The following is a 22,431-nucleotide window of genomic DNA, read 5'->3' as shown; positions in this document are numbered from 1 at the left end:
CCCGTTCCCAATTAACAAAAGCTTGTACCAAATTAAGATTAGGCAAAAATCAAATTAAGATTAGGGAAAAATCACACATCGCGTGAGCAAACATAACAATAGATTAAATTCATGCCATTACCTTGGTTGATGTTTGGTGTGCTCAGAAGAACCTCAGCAAATCTGTAAATGATGTCTAAAACCACATAAATCCATAAATTTTTTTTTTGGATATGTAACAAAGTAAAAGCATAGAAAAGTTATATAAATCACACTCACTTTGGTTGCACATGATCTTCCCGTTGAATGCCTCTAAGAACAAACTAACCATCTCTCTATTAGAAATTCCATAAATTAAGAATGAAATGAAGTAAAAAGTCATATCTGTGGTGAGAGAATTGGAGAGAGGGCAAGAGTCAGGGAGAAACGTTCAGGGAGAGAGAGAGAGAGAAAGAGAAACGATTAGGGAGAGAGAGTGAGATAAATTTATTTCACCCAATTTGTATTGTTCAATCAACAACAAATTTGCCTTACCCAATTTGTATTTCTATTATAGCACTCACCCAATCAACGGCAAATTCATAAATCATCCATTTGTATTTCAAAAATACTCACCCAATCAATGACAAGTCTTTACAATCAAGTCTTTAATTACACCCAAATCAGCTACAATCGGCAATTTCGGAAATCATTCCAATCAACTACAATTGGCAATTTCGGAAATCATTACAATCGGCAATAGGTAAATTGGATAGAAAAAAAGTAAGTCATTACAATCGAAAATCATTACAATCGGCAATCGGATCTTTAAGTCAATCAACGAAAATCAGATCTTTAAGTCAATCAACAGCAAGTCTTGATTTAACCGAGGGATTAAGTTTTTTTTTTTTTTTTTACCCTCATAATAAATCAGGATATCAGGATTTGGTAGAAGTTCAATTTATTCCAAGAAAATATAGGAGGGAATTTAGGGATTCAAAAACTTCTCTGTCACTAATTTCCAGAATATTATTTTTATTATAGCATTAGGATTAGTCACTAATTTTCGAAATATTATTATTAGTCAATAAAAGAAAGAGTTGAGATTAGGATTATGATTAGTCAATAAAAGAAAGACATGATTGATTTAATTTCCGAAATATAGCATTAGGATTAGGATTAGGATTAGGATTATACAATTTTGTCTGATTAAATAATCATGCATTCCCTGAAAATTGGCTGATTATACAATTAGCATTAGGATTATACAATCATGCCTTTCCGGAATATACAATTTTTGCGGATTATAGCATTAGGATTAAGATAACTTCATTAGTTATAGATTACCATAATTAGTCACTAATTTCATATTAGGAAATATTCATTCGATCCGACGGCTACAAAGTTAATAGGAAGTATGATCGAACGGTTGCAGAGGGTGCCCTGTTTGTATGAAATGACATTTTCTATTCATTCGATCTGACGGCTACAAAGTTAATAGGAAGTATGATCGAACGGTTGTAAAGGGTGCTTTGTTTGTATGAATAGACATTTTAGTAGAAGACCGTCCTGTTTTATAATATAGATGTGCTTTCTTTTTACGCAAACCACAATTCGCACACAAGTCTACTTCTCTACAATTGCTTATGTCCAACTCACAACAACGAGTAGGGCATTAGTATTCTTTTTAGTTTGCGAACTGTTAATGTACATAGGTGAATTTAGAAAACCTACTCTCTTTTTTTTTTTACCAGCAAAATAAATTTTATTAATCTTTGAAAGAGATACAAAGATTAAAAGGACAAGGACAAGTAAAAACAACCCGAGATCCAAAGAAAAACATTGGCAAGAGACCAACAAAGAGAAGAAGCACCAAAAGCCCAGCTACAAAAAAAAAAAAAAAAAAACCGCTCAACCCCCGCAGCTAAATCCAAGAACCGAAACACTAGGAGAACAACACTAAGCAAACTCACACCAGCAACAACAGACATCCTCTGACCAACAAAACCAAGCAGAAATCGGCAAAGCACAACCAGCAAGAGAAACAATCGAAATGACCACAACAACTGCAGCAAAAAAAGAGAGCAACAGGCGAAAACCAAAAGGCACAGAAGAAACAGATTCAAAACTCCATAGAGATGGAGGCATCTTCCTCCGAATCATCAATACCATCAACGATACCATCAAGCTCCTTATCCGAAATCTCACCATCCTACATTTCCATCTCTATATATCTTCTAATATTCTCTCTCTCCCCGCCATAATATTTGATGCTCAAATTATCGCCTATATCCAAAAACTTACGAGCTTGCTTAATTAAGAGGGAATTTTTGTTGCATATGTCTTGAGAAGAAAGAGAAGAAGATGGCACCCTCTTAAACTTCTTTAACATCACAGCCTCTTTTAACCCAAATTCAGATAGAGATTTCTTTGAAGATGTGCTACCTACATGGTGTGCTATTGAAGGAGACTTGTTGGCAGTGTTCAAAAGGACCAAGAGTTGCTGATATTGTTCTAGAGTAAAAGTTACACCACCTGATGACTCATTCTTTTCACCAACAGGTAAGAAAACTTGATTGGCACGTGCCTTCGAACTTGGCTTGTGAAGTCGATGGCCCGGAGGATAGCCATGAAGCCGATGGCATTTGTCCATCATATGGCCTTCCCATCCACAATGATCACATTTCAGACGCTCGTTTTTTTCAATTCTCTTCTTTCCTGTATTTTTTGTTGACATTCAAGTTTCCCTTTACGGTAAGGGCTGCAACATCAAGGGTAGAAGATCTATTGGATGATACTTCTCGTTGTTGTTCCTCTTGAAGCACCAGTGAATATGCTCTATTGACATAGGAAAGTGGGTCCATCAATAGAATTTGCCCACGAACAGTGAATATGATTCATTCAGACCCATGAGGAATTTCATAGTTCTTTGTCTCTGTTGATATAGGAGAGCATCATTCCTTGCACCATAAGTACATGAAGGTATAGGACAAAGGGCTGATAACTCATTCCAGAGGGCCTTCAACTTAGTAAAATATGTCACCACAGACAAAGTATCTTGAGCAAGGTTATGAATTTCTCGCTCGATCTGAGATACATGCAGACTACTCACTCCTGAGAAGCATTCCTTCAATTCTTCCCAAATTTCATGAGCAAGATCGTAGTAAATCACACTTGGGGATATCTCCCTTGAAAGGGAATTCAGCAACCATGACTTGACCATATCATTGCAGCGAGTCCGTTGCTGCAATTCCTTCGCCACATTCGGCTTTGGTATTGACCCATCAACCAAACCAAGTTTGTTCTTTGCTCTCAACGCCGTAATCATGGCTCGACTCCATGTACTGTAGTTATCTTCAGTAACGAGTTGAGATACTAACACCACTCTTGGATGATTAGAGTGATGAAGATACAAAAGGTGGTTTTGGGATCTTCAAATGTAGATGAAGTCTTCTCTTTGTTTGCCATATTATTGCAAAGAATAGAAGGTCTAAGCGGAAGCACTAAGTTTTGCTGGAGTGGGCAGAAATTTGGTCACCAAGAGCTTAATGCTCTGATACCATGTAAAGAAATCAAATAGGTGTAGAAGACTTTTCTCTCACCTTTTCATTCGTGAGGCTGGATTATATATACACACAGATATAGATCATATCCCTAGGATCATGTCTATAATATCTCTGAAATAATGCCTACAAATCCTATAATTACATCCCATAATCAAGCTATACAACAGATATGGAAACCATATTTTACATGTGACACAAATCAATTGGAATTGATTTCGTCATTCTTAACACGAATCATCAATACCATCAACGATACCTTGAAGCTCCTTATCCGAAATCTCACCATCCTACATTTCCATCTCTATATATCTTTTAATATTCTCTCTCCCCGCCATAATATTTGATGCCCAAAGTATCGCCTATATCCAAAAACTTACGAGCTTACTTAAGTAAGAGGGAATTTCTATTGCATATGTCTTGAGAAGAAGATGGCACCTTCTTAAACTTCTTTAACATCACAGCCTTTTTTAACCCAAATTCGGAGAGAGATTTCTTTTTTCTAATTAATCTTTCTTTTCGATGTATTCAACCTTGCTTCTCGCCAATTTTTGAATAGCTTGATGAACGGATCTTTCTAATCCCGGGACATTAAACTCGGCGCTCCTATCCTTCACAATGGGCCTCGAAAGAGGAGAAGTGCTAGTAATAGAAAGGCATTGTGTCTCATTGACAAGAGAATCAAGGCCCAATGAATCCCCCACAATTGGCAAATTTTTCATCACAAGAGCTTGTGAAAGACAGTATCTTAGAATTAGATTTAGGAACATCATCCTCTCCGGTCCTTGCAAGGGCCACTCCATTACCAGCACCAACAGCCTCCTCAAGAGCCAAAGCATCATCTTGTTGTTCCACCTCCAAAAAGCATGAGTGATCCTCTTCATTCTCAACCCTAGATTCAGACCCAGATCGACTTTTCTCCTGTAATCTTGACACTAGAGACTATTCTATTTTCCCAAGAAGTCTCTGCACAAGGATCTTCAACCACTTTAATCGGAAAAAAAAATATCATCCTTAACCTTGACATTGACAACTTCATTAATGCAATCCAAAGTATCGGCTTATTTACCTTTTTGGTCCCCAAAATAATAGCGAGTGGCCAATTTCATTCTCAATCTAAACATTTATCCAATTTCGTCCCCAAAGTTTAAATTGTGTGTCAATTTGGTCCCCAGTCTAGACGTCGTCCATTTAGGCTGTTAGAATAAGGGGCTTTTTTAGAATTTCATGTACAAGTACCTAAAAATGCTTTAAAATCTACACAAATCTAACCCGACACCAAGTTCTGATCAACCCACCACTGCGGCTACCACCTCCCCCTCCTGTGCCCATTCCACCACCAAATCTCACCATCCGAAACCCACTTTCCCACCTTCAACCAAAACCACTTTGATTAAGGTTGAAAACCCTCAATCCGACTCCTTTATCCCTCAATTCAGTGTTCAAGATCCACGATTCAACCATTTAATCCAGTGATTTTGCTTTTAGACACGCAAAATCGAACAATAGCCTTTGGAGGAGTTTAAAAATCATTTCAAAAAAAGTACTGTTATTGAACAAATTCTTGACAACCACACGGGTATTAATCTTTCAACACCCCACTGTAAACAAACACATACCCACCTTCCCCAATCACATTCTCATCACAAAACCCATTAGAATACTCCGCAAGCTCTCAACGTGTACCAATTTGTAACACCCAAGGTGTTTAATTACGTTAATCATGCTTTATTAAAGATAAGTTAATTTTAGGTGTTAAGTTATGTGGTATTAAGAGCTTACGTGTCCTCTATGTGCTATGTAATACACAAATTATGTTCGCATTATATCATGTATATTATTTATGAGTTATGTGCATCTATGTGACTAGAAATTTCATGTGAGAAATAATTGTAATTACACAAAGTTATATAATGTGACACATGGAGTATTGTACACCACACCTCATAGGATTATTTTACCCTAAAAGTGAGATAAAAAAAATCAGCCCCTTTTCTCTTCTCATATACGACATATCTCATGACTCTCTATCGCCTCTCTACGACTCTCTCTCTCTCTAGGAGCTCTCTCCTTTCTCTCTCTACTTCTCCAGTTAGGGTTTTCCTTTGGTGTGGGGGGGGGGGGGGGGGGGTGGGGGGGGGGGTTTGGGCTGTCGCTCCTTGTCCCACCTCCTCCTTTGCCGGCCACCCCTCCTCACTTCGTCGCCCGTCGAATCCCTTACCAAACCAGATCCGATTTCTTTCTCGCCTCTTCATCTCCTCCTCCTCCTTTTCCACAGCTCTTCCTCCTCCTCCTCCTCCGCTACCACCGCATTCTCATCATCTCCTCTCCGCCTCCGCCGCCATCACCCTCTGGTTTGGTGTTTTGGGAGAACTCTGACGGAAAGATGAAGTAGGGTGGCTCGGCTCCCTCCGGCAATAAGTCTCCAATGTATGGGGTGGCGTTTCGCTGGTGATAGATCCGTGGTCGGAGGTTCCAGTACAAGCTGTCTTTAGCTTGGTTTCTCCCAGCCGGTCTCCCCGGTCCGGGGACAATACCGATCTGATTTTCCAGATCCGGTGGGCGTGGTTGGTGGGCGAATAATTTTCAGTCTGTTTAGTTTGTTTTGTTCTGGTTTGGTATTGATTTCATCCGTGCTTACGGCTATGGTTTAAGCTGGGTGTCCCTTTGAACTCTACTACTAAAATCAGAGACGGGGTTCATTGCCCGGCATTTATGTATGGTCTGCCTTCGGCAGTATGTGCTTAGGAGCCTCCTAGTGGATGTACTTCGTGTCTAGGTTTTAGTAGTTTTGGTTCATTCCTATATTTTTTTGATGAAATCGTTGTAACCTTCGGGCTTTACCTTTGGGTATCGTGTAATGAATTGATTGACTTATCAAAAAAAAAATACGGCATATCTCTCTCTCTCTCCCTCTCTCTCTCTCTCTCTCTCTCTCTCTCTCTCTCTCTCTCTCTCTCTCTCTCTCTCTCTCTCTCTCTCAAGAACTCTAAAAACCTCCATGTCATACACTTCTAGGGCTTCAATCTAAGGAGAAATCAAGTACCAAGAGCAAGATTAAGTCTTAAGTTCATCTCTTAGCCAAGTATTGGAATCTCTCAAGCCATGATATAAACCTAGAATTTGGTGAGTTTCCATATATTGACTTAATTCTTTATGAATGTGCATATATGTATGTAAAATTGTGTATACATCTTTGAGATCAAGGTATTTTGCTTCAATCATGATAGAACAATGGTTGCTGGATGTATTTTTTAAGTTTTAGTTGGTAAAGAAGAGAAATAAACCCTAGTTTTGAAGAAAGAGGGTTTGTGAAAAATCTGTCAGAAATTTACTGGGTTTTGTACCCTAAGCCACGAATTTTTAGACATAGTAAATCATCCTCAAAAATTACGAAATTTTTATGAGATGTTCCTCAATGAGTCTACAATGTCGTGTAAAAATTTGGGATTAATATTCCTTAAAACAAAGTCTAGAAAAATCTCGCACTAGACTGCACTCTGTTTTACTGCTATTGCTGAATCTCTGTTTTGGCCTTCAGTTATTGGTGTGTTTGACCTAGTTTCTCATCACGTTATTTTCTGAAATTTTTATGTGAGGTACCCATATGTGTCTAGTGTATTGTGTCCAAAAATTAGAGTAAAACTCAAAGAGAATAATTTAAACAATTCGTTTACTAAGCTGCGTTCTGTTTTGGACTGTGCTGAATTCTGTAGTTTCGTTCCTTGTTCTTCTAATTTGTAAGGGAAGTTTTTGGCCACGTAAATTCTCAAGAAAATTTGATACCATGTGCATATAAGTCCCCTTTATGCATTAAAATTTTCAAGACCTAGTTCATTGTGGTTTATCCTCAAGAATTATAAGAGTAGGTCATGGTAAACTTGTCATTTTTTTTAGGGAATCATCCATGTGCATCGTTTAATGAGTTCTTTGTGTAAATGATGTATGTTCATATACATATGTAGGATTTTGGTGAATAAGAGAAGGATATAAGGGATACAAGTTGATGTTTACTGAAGTGCAAAGGAAGTGAGTAACTTTATACTTTGAAATGAGAAATTTTATGAACTCTCTTTTCTATGAAGTGTGACTTGATTTTTTATGTTATGAAGTGATATGTCTAAGTGTTTTGAGTGTTATGTTATAATGAAAATGTTCCTTAATGTATTTCCTAAGATGTTCGAAGTATGTACGTTACAAGTTTTGTTTTACGAAGTATGTATGTCATGCCCCTTGCTTTACCGTATGTGCCCGCTGGTGGGTTCTATAATAGCCAGCATTATGTGCCCCTTTGGAGGGTTCTATAATATCCATTATGTGCCTTCCTGGAGGATTCTATAATATCCAGGTATGTGCCCTTGCCGATGGGTACCAATAATCGGCCGGGATCCCGATATGTGTCATGTATGTATATGTATGTGATAAGCTTGGCGATATTGGCTAAGTAAATGTGTTCGAGTACTTTATGCTGTCATGTAAAATATCTTTTGGATTTCTTTTTAATGTTCGTAACTAGTGAGCTATATGTGTGTTGAATATTCAAAACCCAAATTAGAGTATGAACTTTACTTACTGAGCTTTCAGCTGACAGTTTATTTACCATTTTCAGGCAATGAGGTGTGATAGCTTCGAATGTTTTAAAGTGCGATATTTTGTGCAAGTTTGGACTTCATGGAGTCGTTTTGCATATAGAATGGAAGTAGAAAGAACACTTATATTTTAGGCATGATTTGTACTTGTATCTTTTATGGACAAAGTTATGTCTATTTTTTTGCAAAGTGATGTATGTAATTAAGGTATACATGTTAGGAAAAAGGTTTTGGATGTTTATGTCATTGTATTTATGGTTTTATGTGGATTTTTTTGATGTATGGACACTCTACACCAAATGGGTTGTGCTTATTTTGCTTAAACTTGTTTATGGTTACTTTTACTAATAGACCCTATAAATTTAACGGAAGTTTTCTTAATCGCTTTCGCAAATGTTTGGTTAATTTTTATTTTATTTTATTTAGAGCACTTTTTCTTGAGCCTATTTGGTTATGTAAGAAAGCCTTGTTGGCCGGTCACTTGTCGCAATGTCCTAATAAAGGGTCTAGGGATAGCGGGACATGACACAATTAATGCCCCCACCCCAAATGCGACACCTTTTGACCACGCATCCCCGCCTCCTCTGCCGCAGGCACGGTGGGCCGGGTAGAAAATTTGGTGGCTCTTCCCAACCTCCACGTGAATCCTCTGGTGCCTAATTAGCCTCTCATCTTCTAATCGGTCGAGTTCTGTTACGGGTTTGGGGTTTTCTTTGAAATGGGTTTGTTTTTGTTGAGGTGGGTTTTCGATGTTGATATCATGGGAGGCGTTTGGGAAAGTGGTTTTGGGATGGTGAGTGGTGGCGATTTTTGATTTTGGAACCTAAAAAGTGGGGTTTGTATGTTGGGTATGTGTTGGCTGAATTGAGAGAGAGAGAGCGACACGGAGGATGGCAAGGGGTGAAATCCCGAAAAAGCCTCTTATTCTAGCGGCCTAAATGGATGGCGTCTAGATCGGGGACCAAATTGACACACATTTTAAACTTTGGGGTTGAAATTGGACAAATGTTTAGATTGTGGACAAAATTGGCCACTTGCTATTACTTTGGGGACCAAAAAGATAAATAAGCCCTAAAGTATCAGTAAGGCCCCGTTTTCTTGAACTTAACTTAAATCTGAAAATTTTGTCCTTATTTAAATTTTTTTTGCATTCATTAGTTTTGAGCCCAATTTTTGTTGGCTATTGATTCGTCTCAACGAGAGAAATCGGAAAAGTAATTTTTTTTACTTTTACCCAAATATTTTGAGAAATAACCACTTTTTATTTTTTTGATTTTTCAGCCGTTTGTGAGGACCAAATTGGCGGTTTCTCGGCGGCATTTCTTGTGGGAGCCGGTTACTCGGGGTGTAGCGTCAGCGGTCGTTGTATGGTTTGTTTTGGTTGTGGCTATGGCGGCGATTTTGTGCGGTGATGGCCCTGATGGGTGGTTGGATTGGTTAGGGTTAGTTTTGGTGTGAGCTGTATTTTCATATTTAGATAGTTAGGCCTTTTATTTGGTTTGTAATGTCTGATTTGGGGATATTAAGCCCATAGGCATTCGGGCGTGGCCCATTTTTTGGATTTTGCCCTACTGGTGTTCGGGCCTTGGCCATTTATCCAACATTTGGTTGGATTCCCTTTCCTCTCCCTCTATTTAATGTACCCCTATCAAGTTTTTTAATAAATTTTTGCCGTTTCAAAAAAAAAAAACCCAATTTCTCCCTTTGCGCATGGTCCCCAATAATTTTTTTTTCTATCACTCTCCATTCACTATTGAAATATCTCCCTCAAAACCCAAACCGAACAATCCCCGATGTTTGCGAATAAGTAGTGTGTAAGATTTTACTGGCTTAGAACTTGATCAGATTAGAGATTGGGTTCCAACTTGGGAAACACAAATTGGGTTAATTAGTAGATTAGTAACGCAGGAGAGGGGGAGGGAGAGAGAAACACAAATTGTGTCATGGTACGAACCACAACATGATTTTTATTTTTTATTTTTATCAGAACCACGACCTGATTGATAAGTGTTTTTTAGAAAATTTATGCTGTGGAAATATTTTCCAACTATTAACATAACGCCGGAATAAAAGGCAAAATGATAGTAAATTTTTTAACGAAAATTTTATATGAAATTATTCATTTTGGTGTAATCTCACGTTACCATAATTACAGTCTTAAGGTTTGTAGAAATTTTTTTTTTTCTCTTCTAAAAATAAAGATTTAACCTCAGTATTGTTGATACGACCTCATGGACAAAAATTCAACTTGATGTAGACAAATTTATAAATTCTAGACAATTTCAAAATGGATGTATACACCTTGTACACATCTAAATAGGGGTGTATATTGTTAGACGGAGTTCACACTACATTTTTTGGTGTTCGATAGACATCAAAATATCACTTGTTTTCACTAAAATACCAAAATTAGTGGGTATTTTTTTGAATGAGTTTTCTTGAATATTAGTGGGTATTTTTTTTGTGTCTAAAATACCAAAAATACCGTTTAGACATTAACGTGCACGTACGTGAACTCATCCTTACACTTTTTCATAAAAGTAATTAAAGTAATCATTGTTTTATCAATCCATACGGCCCATTATTTGGGTGTTGGGTTGGGCTCTAATGTTCTATTTTGTGATCTCTTGTAGACCCTGAGGTGATTGGGCTTTTGCTCGAAATGTCCTTGGCAGATATTAATTATCAAACATGTTATTGGCCGTCATTTTCCGTTCAGGTTTATTTATGATTGTTCCAACTCTTTGTTGGATCCCCTTTCCCCTTCCCCTTTTTATAATAAAATTCCATCTTTACCGATATAAAAAAAAAAAATTCACACAAAAACATTAATTTGCCTCGAGAATTTCGCCTAGCAAACTGAGCGAAGGGTAGAACATGTGACTCCGTAGCTCTCTGTTTGGTCCAAGACTCTAATGTGCGAGTGGGTGTAAGAGTGCGAATGTGCAAACATTTTTTAAAAACTTCTCAAACAATTAAAATTTGTGAGTACGATAATCGAAAGCGCAAGAATTGAATGCCGTTTTGAAGAACTTATACGTGACTGAGGTCCAAGTGGATTCATTTTTTAATGTGTTATTTCTTCTCAAGCGAGATGGCCCAGGTCTGCTACTAGATCCTCAACTACAACGTGCCCAGGTCCAATTTCCCCTGCCCAATGAATGAAAACGCTCAGTGCAAACATATTATGGGGTTTTTATAGGCCGACCCCGTAAATTAGGCTTGGGCCCGCCCAAATTAGTGTCCGAGCAAATTATTGCTACCCGATATATTCATGGCCCATTATCTCGGACAAAAAAATACCCCTCGAGTCATATATACAGTTCACATAATTCGCATATACAGTTTACATAGTTCACAGGGACAAAAAGGTCATCATGCAACATAACAAAACCTAATTAGGTTCGGCAACAATATTTAAAATTGAGAAATCGAAGCTAAAAAGTAGGACCGACCTCTAATTTTCTAACCATGCTTTCTCCATTTACAAAGGGTAAAGAAAAATCTTCTTATTAGCATTACAAAATTACATTAACTACGTAAGCCATTTTTTTTTTATTAAAACGATAATTTGGGGTATATTGCCAATTCAGTAATTGCTTTATGATTTTTTTTTTTGGACTAAAATCTCCCCCTACTTTTGTGATCAACAAAACTCTCTCCTTACCATTACACAATTTTACGAACTAAGTGTACCCTTTGATAAATAATAACGTGGGTATACGTTAACATATGGGCCGAACCCATTGCCTGGCATGGGCCATGCCTTCTCTTTCTAGTTAAGCCCAACTCTAGCAGTTGGGTCGATCGCTTAGCCCAAACCATAATCCCCTCGCCTCCTTCCAGCGTTTGTACACAATCAAAATGAAACATGCCCCCTTGGGTTTTTGTCGTCATCTTATATGATTTTTTCACAATATTCATCTATACTTCTATGTTTTGCCAATTCTTCTCATCAAGACGAACGATGGACTGTAAAAAAATTTGATCCAAATCTAAGTAAGAATTTAAAGAAAACAACCAAAATGACGGCGCTAAGAATTCCTCGAAAAGTTAGCCATATGGGGCCTCAAATTTCATCCTTCTACTAGTAATAAATTTCAAATTCATTCAAGCCAACAAATTTTAATTCATATTAATGAGCACCACTGAATTAATACATCTTTTCATCGGAAAGTATTCAACAGTACATTTGCAGCAGTACAACTTATACTGCCTATTACAACAAATCAAAATTATTTCAAAGCTAAGAAACACACTTGTTTGACATGTAATTAAGGACAAATTATCCCAAAGCTCAACAACACGTGCGTACGTTGTTCTTCCGGCGGTGATCATCGCATTCACCTGAATACGTACTTTACGACACCGGGAATGTGAGTGTTCATGAAGTAGTCTTCCCAGTTTATGGTCCTGGGATCAAAGTAGAACACATCTGTCTCGACGTTGCCTTCTTTTGCTGCCATTCGCAACTTTTCCGTGTTTATGTCATCGTAGCTGAATGCGTACAGAGACCAACTATTAGTATTATGATGGGCCTCGTTCGAATCAAACTTGTTTTATTTTGAAGTGCTTTAGTGGAAGTTTACTTCAATATTCATTGATTTAGCAAAAAAACATCCAAGGACAACAATTCAAATTAGAAAGTAGACTAAAGGCCCAAAAAAACTGATTTTAATTGAAATATATATATCAAAAGCTAGAAAAAAAAAAAATTTTAAGTAGTAAGTGAACTTGTTCAAACTTCGTTCAAATTGAACGTGGATTGAAAACGTTCAATTATGACATAAGACGAACGGCGAGAGAGTAATATGTCAATTGGATTCAAATTCTACGTTCAAAACGCTACGACGATTGATGACCAAGATTGTAAATTTGCAAATGAGTAAATTACTTACAGGCCCTTGAAGAACAAATAAGGCTGGTAAAGTTCCACCAACCGGAACACGAAGTTGATTTTTCTACGGAATTCGGAATATGTGCCTTCGAAAAACTGGCAAAATGCTGTATTTGCTACTTGTAATCCCTACAAAAAAAAAAAAAAAAAAAGCACAGATAAACCACGCACGGTTAATTTCACAACCCCCTAATTCCTTTCTTCTTTTCTCTTATTTTTCCACCACAAAATCCGCATGTAAATCCATTCTCCAAGGCAGAATCCAAACAAGCCTTAAAAAGCATATATCCTTCCAGGTATAATACTGTTGGCCAGAAAAAGACACAAATTACCTTGAGTGGAAGCAGGTAGCGAATGGCCATGTATCTGCGGAAGCTAGCCATGGAGCTCAACACAGTGACCTTGCCAACAATGACAGCCTTTCCGTCTTTACCAACCCAAGGATGTTTCGTGAAATAGCGATGCCCGTAATCTTGAATCCAACTGTACCTCAATGGATTTGCAAGTGAGGAACCCACCTGGTAAATCACCACATCGTCTGATGCTTGATTTGCATTTGCTTCCATGGCCACCAGCATTGAGTTAACCACCATGTCTGCTGGTATCTGCACTTTTTTTTTGGGGGGTCAAAGGTTCTTCCTACTCTAGGGAAATTAGAAAAGGGGACGTGGGGAATAACACACTACCGCAACACTAGCTCGATTATAGCGAATTTGAAGCCAAGATCACCCAATTAGGAGGGTCAAGGAAGTGTCATCTGGGCTAGCTAGAGCCCATTGGGCATATCTTCAAGTTTATTCCTCTTAAAATGTTTCAATTTTGATTGTTTTTTAAGGTAGAAGATTACATTCAAGAAATAAGTAGACATGAGCATCTTAATTAGTACTCTTATTAATTAAGCTTTGGGTGTCGAGTTTTCCTTCAACCAAATTTTGAGGTAATAATATGACTAGCCCACTTAATCTTTCTCGTGACAAGTTGATCTTTGGCAATATTGGATCGACTTCTAAATCTTTTACGGTTCTTCTAACCACTGCCCAATAAGCGTGGATAATGAACATGAAAAAACCAAACAATTGAAAACCTCGATGAACATTAGGCACATAATTATATATATAGTTGTACATATATATTTACGAATTGGATGTGCTCAAGAGAACTTAAATTTTGAATTATTTATCAAACTGAACACTGTCTACAATGACTACTGTGTTAGAAATTTGAGTTTCCAATATGCTCACCACATCAATTACGGACTCTGGATCACCAAGGAAGCACGTCAATCTTCCTTTACCATATCCGACAGCCAAGCTATCAATAGTTCTGCAATCATCAAAACAACTGCTAAATATTCCACAGAAAGGGCAAAATACACCTAATGAATCCTACAACACTTGGTTTTCTTCTTTCGTCTTTAGCGTCCAAATACAAGAAAACATTTACGGGATGCCAACATAGTTCGGATACTGTCCTTTCAGAAATGATATCGTTCTGTCCATCCTTCTTTTAATCTCTTTGTAATTCGTTAATGAAATTACTCATTTCTGCTGTTGCAAAAACGAGTAGTTCCGTTGTAAATGTGATAAAGAGAATGTTTTGGAGAATTCTACCTGAGGCCTTCAACCCAACCAGGGAAGGGTTCCTTGTAAGTACTGGTAACGATGGTGGGACGGAGCATGACTAGAGGAATATTTCCCTTGATTTGCCCCAAAAGCATTTCTCCCATTGCCTTTGTGAACACATAGGTGTTTGGCCACCCATATTTCCTTGCTCTGTTTTATCAGAGGGAAAATAAAATTGGTTAATCATCTATGCTTCGGTACATTAAGATCGAGTCTAGCTATGATCGAGTTGGTCAATGTCGACTAGCCATTTTTCATCATCGAATGTTCTAGACCCGACCCAATCCCACAATACACAATCACACGAAGAATAAATCAAGCAAAGAACGCAAATAGTAAAAATTGCCCGACACAGAATTTTCTTTGAAAAATGGTTCCCCAAGCGAGTAATTGGTTATATCTAGGGCTCACGTCAATTTTCACTAGCTAGATCGACTGCATGTAGCACATTATGTATTCTAGCGTCTTACGTCATCATTTATCATAGTACTCTTCTTTAGATCGAACCCCCGGATAATTAGCAAAGTTGCAAACTTAAGTCCGACTCAAACTTCACAAGCCCAACATCAATAACTGACATGATTCATTTAATTATTTAGACCATAAAAAGAGGTATACATACAGGGACATTATCGCGCAAAATCGAGTGAAAAGAGCCAAAATATCAGTGACCAAACAAGGCCTAATTGTTCATGCATGTGTTTCGTGATCAGCATTCATGAGGCAGAGGTCATTAAATGTTTCAACAAACTTTATGCAACAAAAGTCCTAAAATGAAATGTTGGTATTTTGGTCTAATAATTAGGTGTGGCCGGTGACTCTTAGTGGGAGTATTTATGGCAATTTCTTTACCCCATTAAAATCTTCACAGCTGCAAATATAAAGATGCAAGCCTCTCCTACGCCCTAAGTTTTGGGAAACGGGATCATCTAGTGCACCCTTGCCCTGCAGAGATCTAGTGCACCCTTGCCCTATAGAGATATAACAGTACACACACTTTTTAACGTCTCGGATCACGCATTATACAACTGTAGTGTGGTCGGTTAGAATTATACTATAGTATCGATTCCACGTATACATATTTTTGCTAGGAATTACACATTCAATTAGCATCTAAAATTTATGATGTTATTCTCCTATCCAAAATCTTTCTTATGTTTAGGGTTTTTGTTTGCTACATATTAATAAACTAAAATTTGCAAGAATTCTACCCGAACAAAAGTCAAAGTAAAGTACATACGAGAATAAATTATATCTATCGGCGGTATAAACATTTGTTTCCTTCAAATGAATTATATTGCGCCACATCATCAAAACAATGGTTCCAACTAATAGAACGTGGCAAAGTGACACAATATAATTGATTTGAAGGAAACAAATGTTTATACCTTCGGTGTAAATAATTTAATCTCAATACAGAAACACAAATAGATATGTCAGAAGGTGGATGATAAAATATAATAAATTAATATTACAAATTATTAGTATTTCAGAATTAGGAAGTACGATTTATTTGTCAAAGCCTCATCCAACGCAAAAGCCAACGACAAATATATATTAAGATAAAAATATGGTCCCCTATTAGTGTCTTTTTTTTGCTAAAGTTATTCGATCCATCCTACAAAAAAACATGAACATTATTAGACCTTGTATTAAAATTTGGTCCCAAACAACATTGTAGAATTAATGTACCCTATCTATTGGGTTTATTAGCACATCTTATTTAAATCAGCAAAAAAACTAACAATAATCATGAATAGACATTTAAAAGAAATACATTCTCGGTAAATTTTTAATCTGGTATTTTTCTTTAGAAGTAAATTTAGCTTTTCATCATAATTTTTGAGATTATACATTCATCAAGGTGAGAGAGATCAAAAAAGTATAAAGATGTGGACCGAATTTGAAAAAAGTTTATCTAAACGACCTCTAAAGACAAAATACTAGTTATTAGGTATTTTTTCGTCTTTAGTGAATTTTTTTCTTTTGATCAAGTTTTTTTTTTTTTTTAATTAGACTTCTCTTGTTGAGGCGAATGATCAATCCAAAATATATAACTTGAATCTAACAAAAAAAAATAAGAAAAAATTAACAAGACTATGAAAACAAAAATTTAAAAAGAATACCCAATTGAAACCTCAACCTGTGTTCATTTCACGTGTGTCCCTCGAGCATAATTAGTTCTTTTGTCGCTAAAAATACAAGAGGAGTTGATCCTTAAGTTACCATTTACAATTTCTGTAATGACACATATAGAGTTATAGAATTTTTATCTTGTTGAATAATGGAGAAATAATTTTTCTCTTTTGAAATTGTTTATCATCATCATTTTTGTCATGAACTACATAAAAGGCCGTATTTTCTTATTTATTTATTTATTTTTCCTTGAACCTCCAAAATGTCAGGGCCGACTTGCCCTCATGAGACCCTATTTTCTTCGCTCTCCTCTCTCACCCTGTCACCCATACCCCTTTTTTGCCTTTCTTTGGCGGAATCCTAATGGAGAAAAAACTATCATCAATATTTTCTCCAGTTTGGTATACAATTAATTGTGATGTAGCAATTGAACTACTACGTACCTAGACTGCATCACCAACAAGCCTTTTTTTCAATATGCCAACTAATCAGGCCCCGTTTTGGATTCTCAAAATAAGTACTTATTATTTCGGAATAAGTATTGTTTGAATTAAATGTGGTGTATTGTGAAAGAATGACATGTCTCGTAAAGCGAGAATAAGTACACATTTTTTAAGAAGATAATTTGGAATGGGGTCCAACCCATTCCTCAAACAAGGAGCATGTGAGTACTGTATATGTGAGACGTGCATTGACTCTATCCCTAGCTCCCTGTGGACCACGTCAACCTATTTTGTCTTTTTGGTTGCTTTCTATTAATTTCTAAAAAACATAGATCAAAGTTGAACAAAAATTCATAAAGGATGACGAAAAAGACCAAAAAATATGAGTTTTTTCTTGATTTATCAGGCTGACGCCGGTAGTTGTGATGGATGTGATTGCAATTTTTGTGATCCAAGTGTAAATAAAATCTCCGTGATGCTTATATCGAGATTTCATCGATCAAACCTTTGAATTCCCAAATCCTTCATAGCCAATGTAATTTCTTTGTCCGTAGCCTCCTCAGCTCGGAGCTCGCTCAATCTCTCCTCCATAATTTTCTTCTCAGTGTCAAGATTTAACCCAGAAACCCCATTGAGTGTCTCGCCCATGTAATAGGGTTTTTCAAGTATAAGTCCCGCCTTCTCGCCAGATACATAAGCTGCAATAAAAAAAGATCATCTCTATCAACATTCGAAGTGCAGCCGCTTTAGGTTTCCGAAAATTTGCTAATTTTAGGGCCCTTCTTATTTCGATACCCTTAGAATAGTCCCAATATGCAAAAAGGAGCTCATCTTTAATATCCGCTTCAAGCCCCAAAAATCTAGAAAACTAGGGCCGGCCCTCTGTCTGGGCCCACCTTTCCTCCATGTTGTTCGGCTCATTTCTATGCAATTATAGTTCTATCAAATCCAAGGCAGAGTTAGAATTTTCAATATGCGGAGTCAAAATTAGAGCAATAGCTATTTATATTATTAAAAATATGAGTTATGTCTGTGGAGCTAGAAATTAAGCGTAAAGGGAGCACTTCTTAATTATAATCTTCAAAATATCTACCAAAACTTAAGCACAAGGTTAGTTTCTTAAATTATAGAGATGTGTTTAATTCCTACTTTTAACATACAATCACCATTAATTGAAGAAATCAAAAGCATAACGAAAATTCCTAACAATTAGTAAATTTTAAATCAAAGTCCCAAACATTTAAGAACGCAACTTAATTAGTAGAGATCAGATAAAAAATTAAATAATCAAAAGCATAATCTTAAATTAATCGTGTAACAAAAAACTATAATTAAAAGAGAGTGGGTTGTAAAAAATATTAAGTAACGGGTTGCTTTCATTATTTTTAAACATACAAGTGGTTTGTTTGATAATTGTTAAACATAAAGAGGAACTATTATAATTCTTTATACAAAAGATAGGGGTAAAATGAAAGATAAATTAATATCATCTGAAGGGGTAGTGAAAGGATCCAAAAATCCAGGGCCTATGCTCCCTCGGCTCCTGAGTTCTACTGTAGAGTTAAAATAGGAAAGAAAGTCGGCCATGTGACTCCACTTGTCTCTCAGTGGCTTCGCCCTTGGTCAAATCCGTCTCAGCCCTCTACTTGAAAACTATTTACATGGGGTAAAATTTCGAATAACATCATCAATTTATACGAAGCAGTTCAATGGGCAAAGCTAATATATTAAATAATAGATTTTTGTTGGCTAGGATTTTTGTCATCTCATAAGGAGGTCAGGAGTTCGAATCTCTCCACCTGCATATGAGTGTTCCTCCTTTTGAAGGCTTTTCCATTATTTCTTTATTTTTAGTCTATAATGGACTTATTTCTTGCATTAGTTGAGTTATTGGGCTTGGTTATCTCTTGAACTCTTACCATTTATGTAGTGTCCTGAGTTTGTCTTTTGTACTTCATAAATGATATAAAATAGTAAATGATCTCTTCTATCGGTGGGGGAAATAAAAAAAACAAAGATTGTTAATGGCAATTTGGTAAACTTAAAAAGCACAAAGAAGCTTGGAAAAACTTGAGGAAAAAAAAGTCTGTACTCACCGGTAGATACGTGGAGAAGCAACTTTATATTAGCACATTTCTTGGAAAAGTTCAAAACATTCTTGGCCCCCATTGTATTGAGTTGGAATGAAACATCATATCTAGATAAAGTCCCCAAGAAATTAAGACAAACACAAATACACATGCACATTAATTAATTAATTTATTAGGATGGAAATTAGTAAATGTGTTGATAAAATAAGTGTACAATTAGTATGGTGGATTACCAAGTGGTGGGCCATACCTTTCATCAAAATTGGTGGTTGCAGCTAAATTAACCACAATATCAACTTCCCTCCACATTTCTTCCTCCAAATTGGGGTCTTTCACGCCCAGGTTCTCACATGTTATGTCGCCAGGGACCAAAGTGACTTTTTCCGAAATAAGGGAATTCAAGTTTCCTCCCAATTTCTCTCTCAGTACCCTGAACAAGTCCTTTGCTATGGCCTACGATACCCACAGTAATGAAAGTAGTTTGTAAGAACTGTCAAAATCCATCACAAAATATATCCACGTGACCCGTGTTCACCCGGCACTGAAAAACTTCTCCATTCATAGCGCATAGAAACATAATGCGAAATTTAGGCAAAAAAAAAAAATTCGAGTGTGTCATGAATCATGATGCAAGTCAACTTTAGTATGCCGTGAGAAAAACTGAGAATGAATTTACGTGTAAGGTGGTCCAGGTGCCTTGAGATTAAAAAAAAAAACTCGAAATAAATCTGGTCCACACACTTTGTAGGTAAATTTCTGGATAAATTTTCTGGGTCTCTTTAGCATTTCCGAAAATGAAATTATAGAAATGTACCTTGAATTTCATTTGGACACTTCCATCGTAAACTGTCTCACTTAGCCAATGAGCTCTCTTAGCTCAGTTGGCATTATCCAACCCAACGCCTTCCTTAGTGGAGGCTTGGGTTCGAGTCCCATGAGGAACGGTCGGTTGGGGTTCAGGGCAATGGACAGCCTCACTTTACGTTAGGGGTAACGGGGTCCTTATCAAAGTGAATAAAAATGAGGTGTGTGAGTGTTGAACAATTTTGTTTGATTTTGCTACCATGCAAAAGTGGAAGGAAAATGAATGTGGTATGGGTTTGAGATCTCTAGATGGCCTGGGCTGCAATGGGTAAAGGAATGAAATTATTATGCTGGTTCTTTTTTCTTTTCTTTTCTTTTTGTTTTCAAAGTGTTATTTATGATTTACCTCATTATGGAACCTTTGTAAGGCTGACTTCTCATCTGCTGCTCTTAGAAGTAGATACAGCTTCTTCACATTTGGTTGAACTCTTAGTATCTTCTCCACAAATACTACATCAGATTATATATCCATCGAAACAAAAAATTAAAACCCTCACCATAAAATGTGTGTGTGTGTGTGTATGAGAGAGAGAGAGAGAGAGAGAGTACTCTTTGCTAGGAAGCCAGTGGCACCAGTGACTAAAATGTTTCTGTTCTCGAGAAACTGGACGACACTACCCAGCTCCATCGGAGAAGAAAAATGGTCAGGTAGAGAGAGAGAGAGAGAGAGAGAGAGAGAGAGAGGGGGAGGGAGGGAGGGAGAGAGACCTATGGAAAAATGTTTGAGGGGTGTGCTCCATTTCATATAGGGTGGTGTTTAAGTGATGGAGTGCACGCAAGTGCTGATTGGTGATTTCCTTGATACTCTCTTTGGTTTATTAATTAATTTTCTTTATTTCCATAAAAGTATGTATACTTTAAAGATGTTTGTTCCAGTTTTAGATTCTCATAGAAGCTTATTTGGCTTTTAAAAATCATCCGGAAATACTCCTATACTAGTACTCAACCTTTTTTGGGTCGGTAAGCAAAAACAAAAGTAGAGAGCCACACAAATTGGAACATGTTCTAAATAAATTCAGGTATTTGATTATCACACTTTTTTTTTATTTATAATCACACCCTCTTTTTTGTCTTCTTATAATGTGAATTTACAATGTTGTTCTTTTAAGTATGAGAGAAAGAGTTGTAAATTCACATTACGAGAAGACAAAATAGTATGTGAAAATCATTACTCATAACGTAATGGCCTTATTGGTTAGGAAAATGATTTCCACACTTTCTTTTTTTATTTGCACTCCACTTCTTTTTTTTAGTGAAAAAATTACATATAAAAGTTTCACTAAAGGACAAAAAAATGGAATGCATTTGTGAATAAAAGAAGTGTCAAAATCACTATCCTATTGGTTATCCTATCTTATTGTCTTATTTGGTTTGAATCAACACACAATTGTGTCTAAATTGAAACTCAAAATAAACAAATAAACCAAACGAGTGCTAAGCAAATTCACTTATATCCTATCTATTTTGCAACACTTACATTCACTTATGAGAGATACTTTTAAAAAATTATCAAATTTCTGCTCCCACGTTTAAAAAATGAAACATTTTTGAAAATCTCAAAATAAAATAACAGACTAAGAATTCGGAAGGGAGCAGTATTAACTGTGTTCCAAACTAAAATAATTAAGTATTTATTTTTTGAATTAAAGATGATGTGTTATGAGAGAATGATCTGTCTCATAAAACGAAAAATAAATACTTAAAAAATTAAAACATTAACGGAACGGGATATAAAGCTTTATGGAAATCATTGGTTCGAATCTCTCAAAAACAGTAATTAGTGGAATGGAAAACTAAATTAACATTAAACAAATTAACAAAACCCAGTTTCACTTTTGCTTTCCAGAACTTTTGGGTTTGGTGGTCCCCACCAATCTTGCAGCTAGCCACATTAGACAGTAGACAAATACTGTACAAACAAAAGGCCTAGCCTGGTCGTTCAAAGGATGGTTTGGTTTAAAGGGTCCAACCTACCTCGCTGCACATGTATTACTCCAGCGTTTGGCTGTATTTACTCCAGCGTTTGGCTGTCCTGGAGCTGGTAAATTATCTTGGCAAATGCTAACTACCGCAATATAGCGCCCCTTTGTGAACCTCACGCGCCTATCTTTGCAGCCTTTTAGCCGTGCAGTCAACTCAAATGTCAGTGTGTGCAGCTATACTTCTATCAAGTGCCTGAAATGACATTTCTACCCTTTATGTTGTTCCCAATCTTTCCTGACAATCTCTCTCTACCCACACACTAATAAATGCACCAAAATCAGCCTCT

General features: G+C 36.7%; 2 protein-coding genes across 2 annotated transcripts; both read right to left on the bottom strand.

Moving 5' to 3' along the window:
• Positions 1-2,821: 2,821 nt before the first annotated feature.
• LOC131331470 (uncharacterized) lies at positions 2,822-3,286 on the bottom strand. Its single transcript, XM_058365435.1, has one exon. It carries the CDS (start codon positions 3,284-3,286, stop codon positions 2,822-2,824), a length of 465 nt encoding a protein of 154 aa, XP_058221418.1.
• An 8,929-nt stretch (positions 3,287-12,215) lies between these two features.
• LOC131329667 (alcohol-forming fatty acyl-CoA reductase-like) lies at positions 12,216-20,922 on the bottom strand. Its single transcript, XM_058362988.1, has 10 exons — positions 20,712-20,922; positions 20,509-20,612; positions 19,549-19,751; positions 19,305-19,405; positions 17,714-17,906; positions 14,618-14,779; positions 14,249-14,330; positions 13,340-13,612; positions 13,009-13,136; positions 12,216-12,607 (listed from the first exon to the last, which is right to left on the bottom strand). The coding sequence occupies exons 1-10, from the start codon at positions 20,905-20,907 to the stop codon at positions 12,454-12,456; spliced, it is 1,596 nt and encodes a 531-aa protein (XP_058218971.1). The 5' UTR covers positions 20,908-20,922; the 3' UTR covers positions 12,216-12,453.
• Between the last annotated feature and the right edge of the window lie 1,509 nt (positions 20,923-22,431).

Source organism: Rhododendron vialii, chromosome 1a (assembly GCF_030253575.1).
Source record: "Rhododendron vialii isolate Sample 1 chromosome 1a, ASM3025357v1".
Taxonomy (NCBI): domain Eukaryota; kingdom Viridiplantae; phylum Streptophyta; class Magnoliopsida; order Ericales; family Ericaceae; genus Rhododendron; species Rhododendron vialii.
Note: the sequence above shows the minus strand (reverse complement) of the source record. Positions and strands in the feature narration are given on the sequence as shown.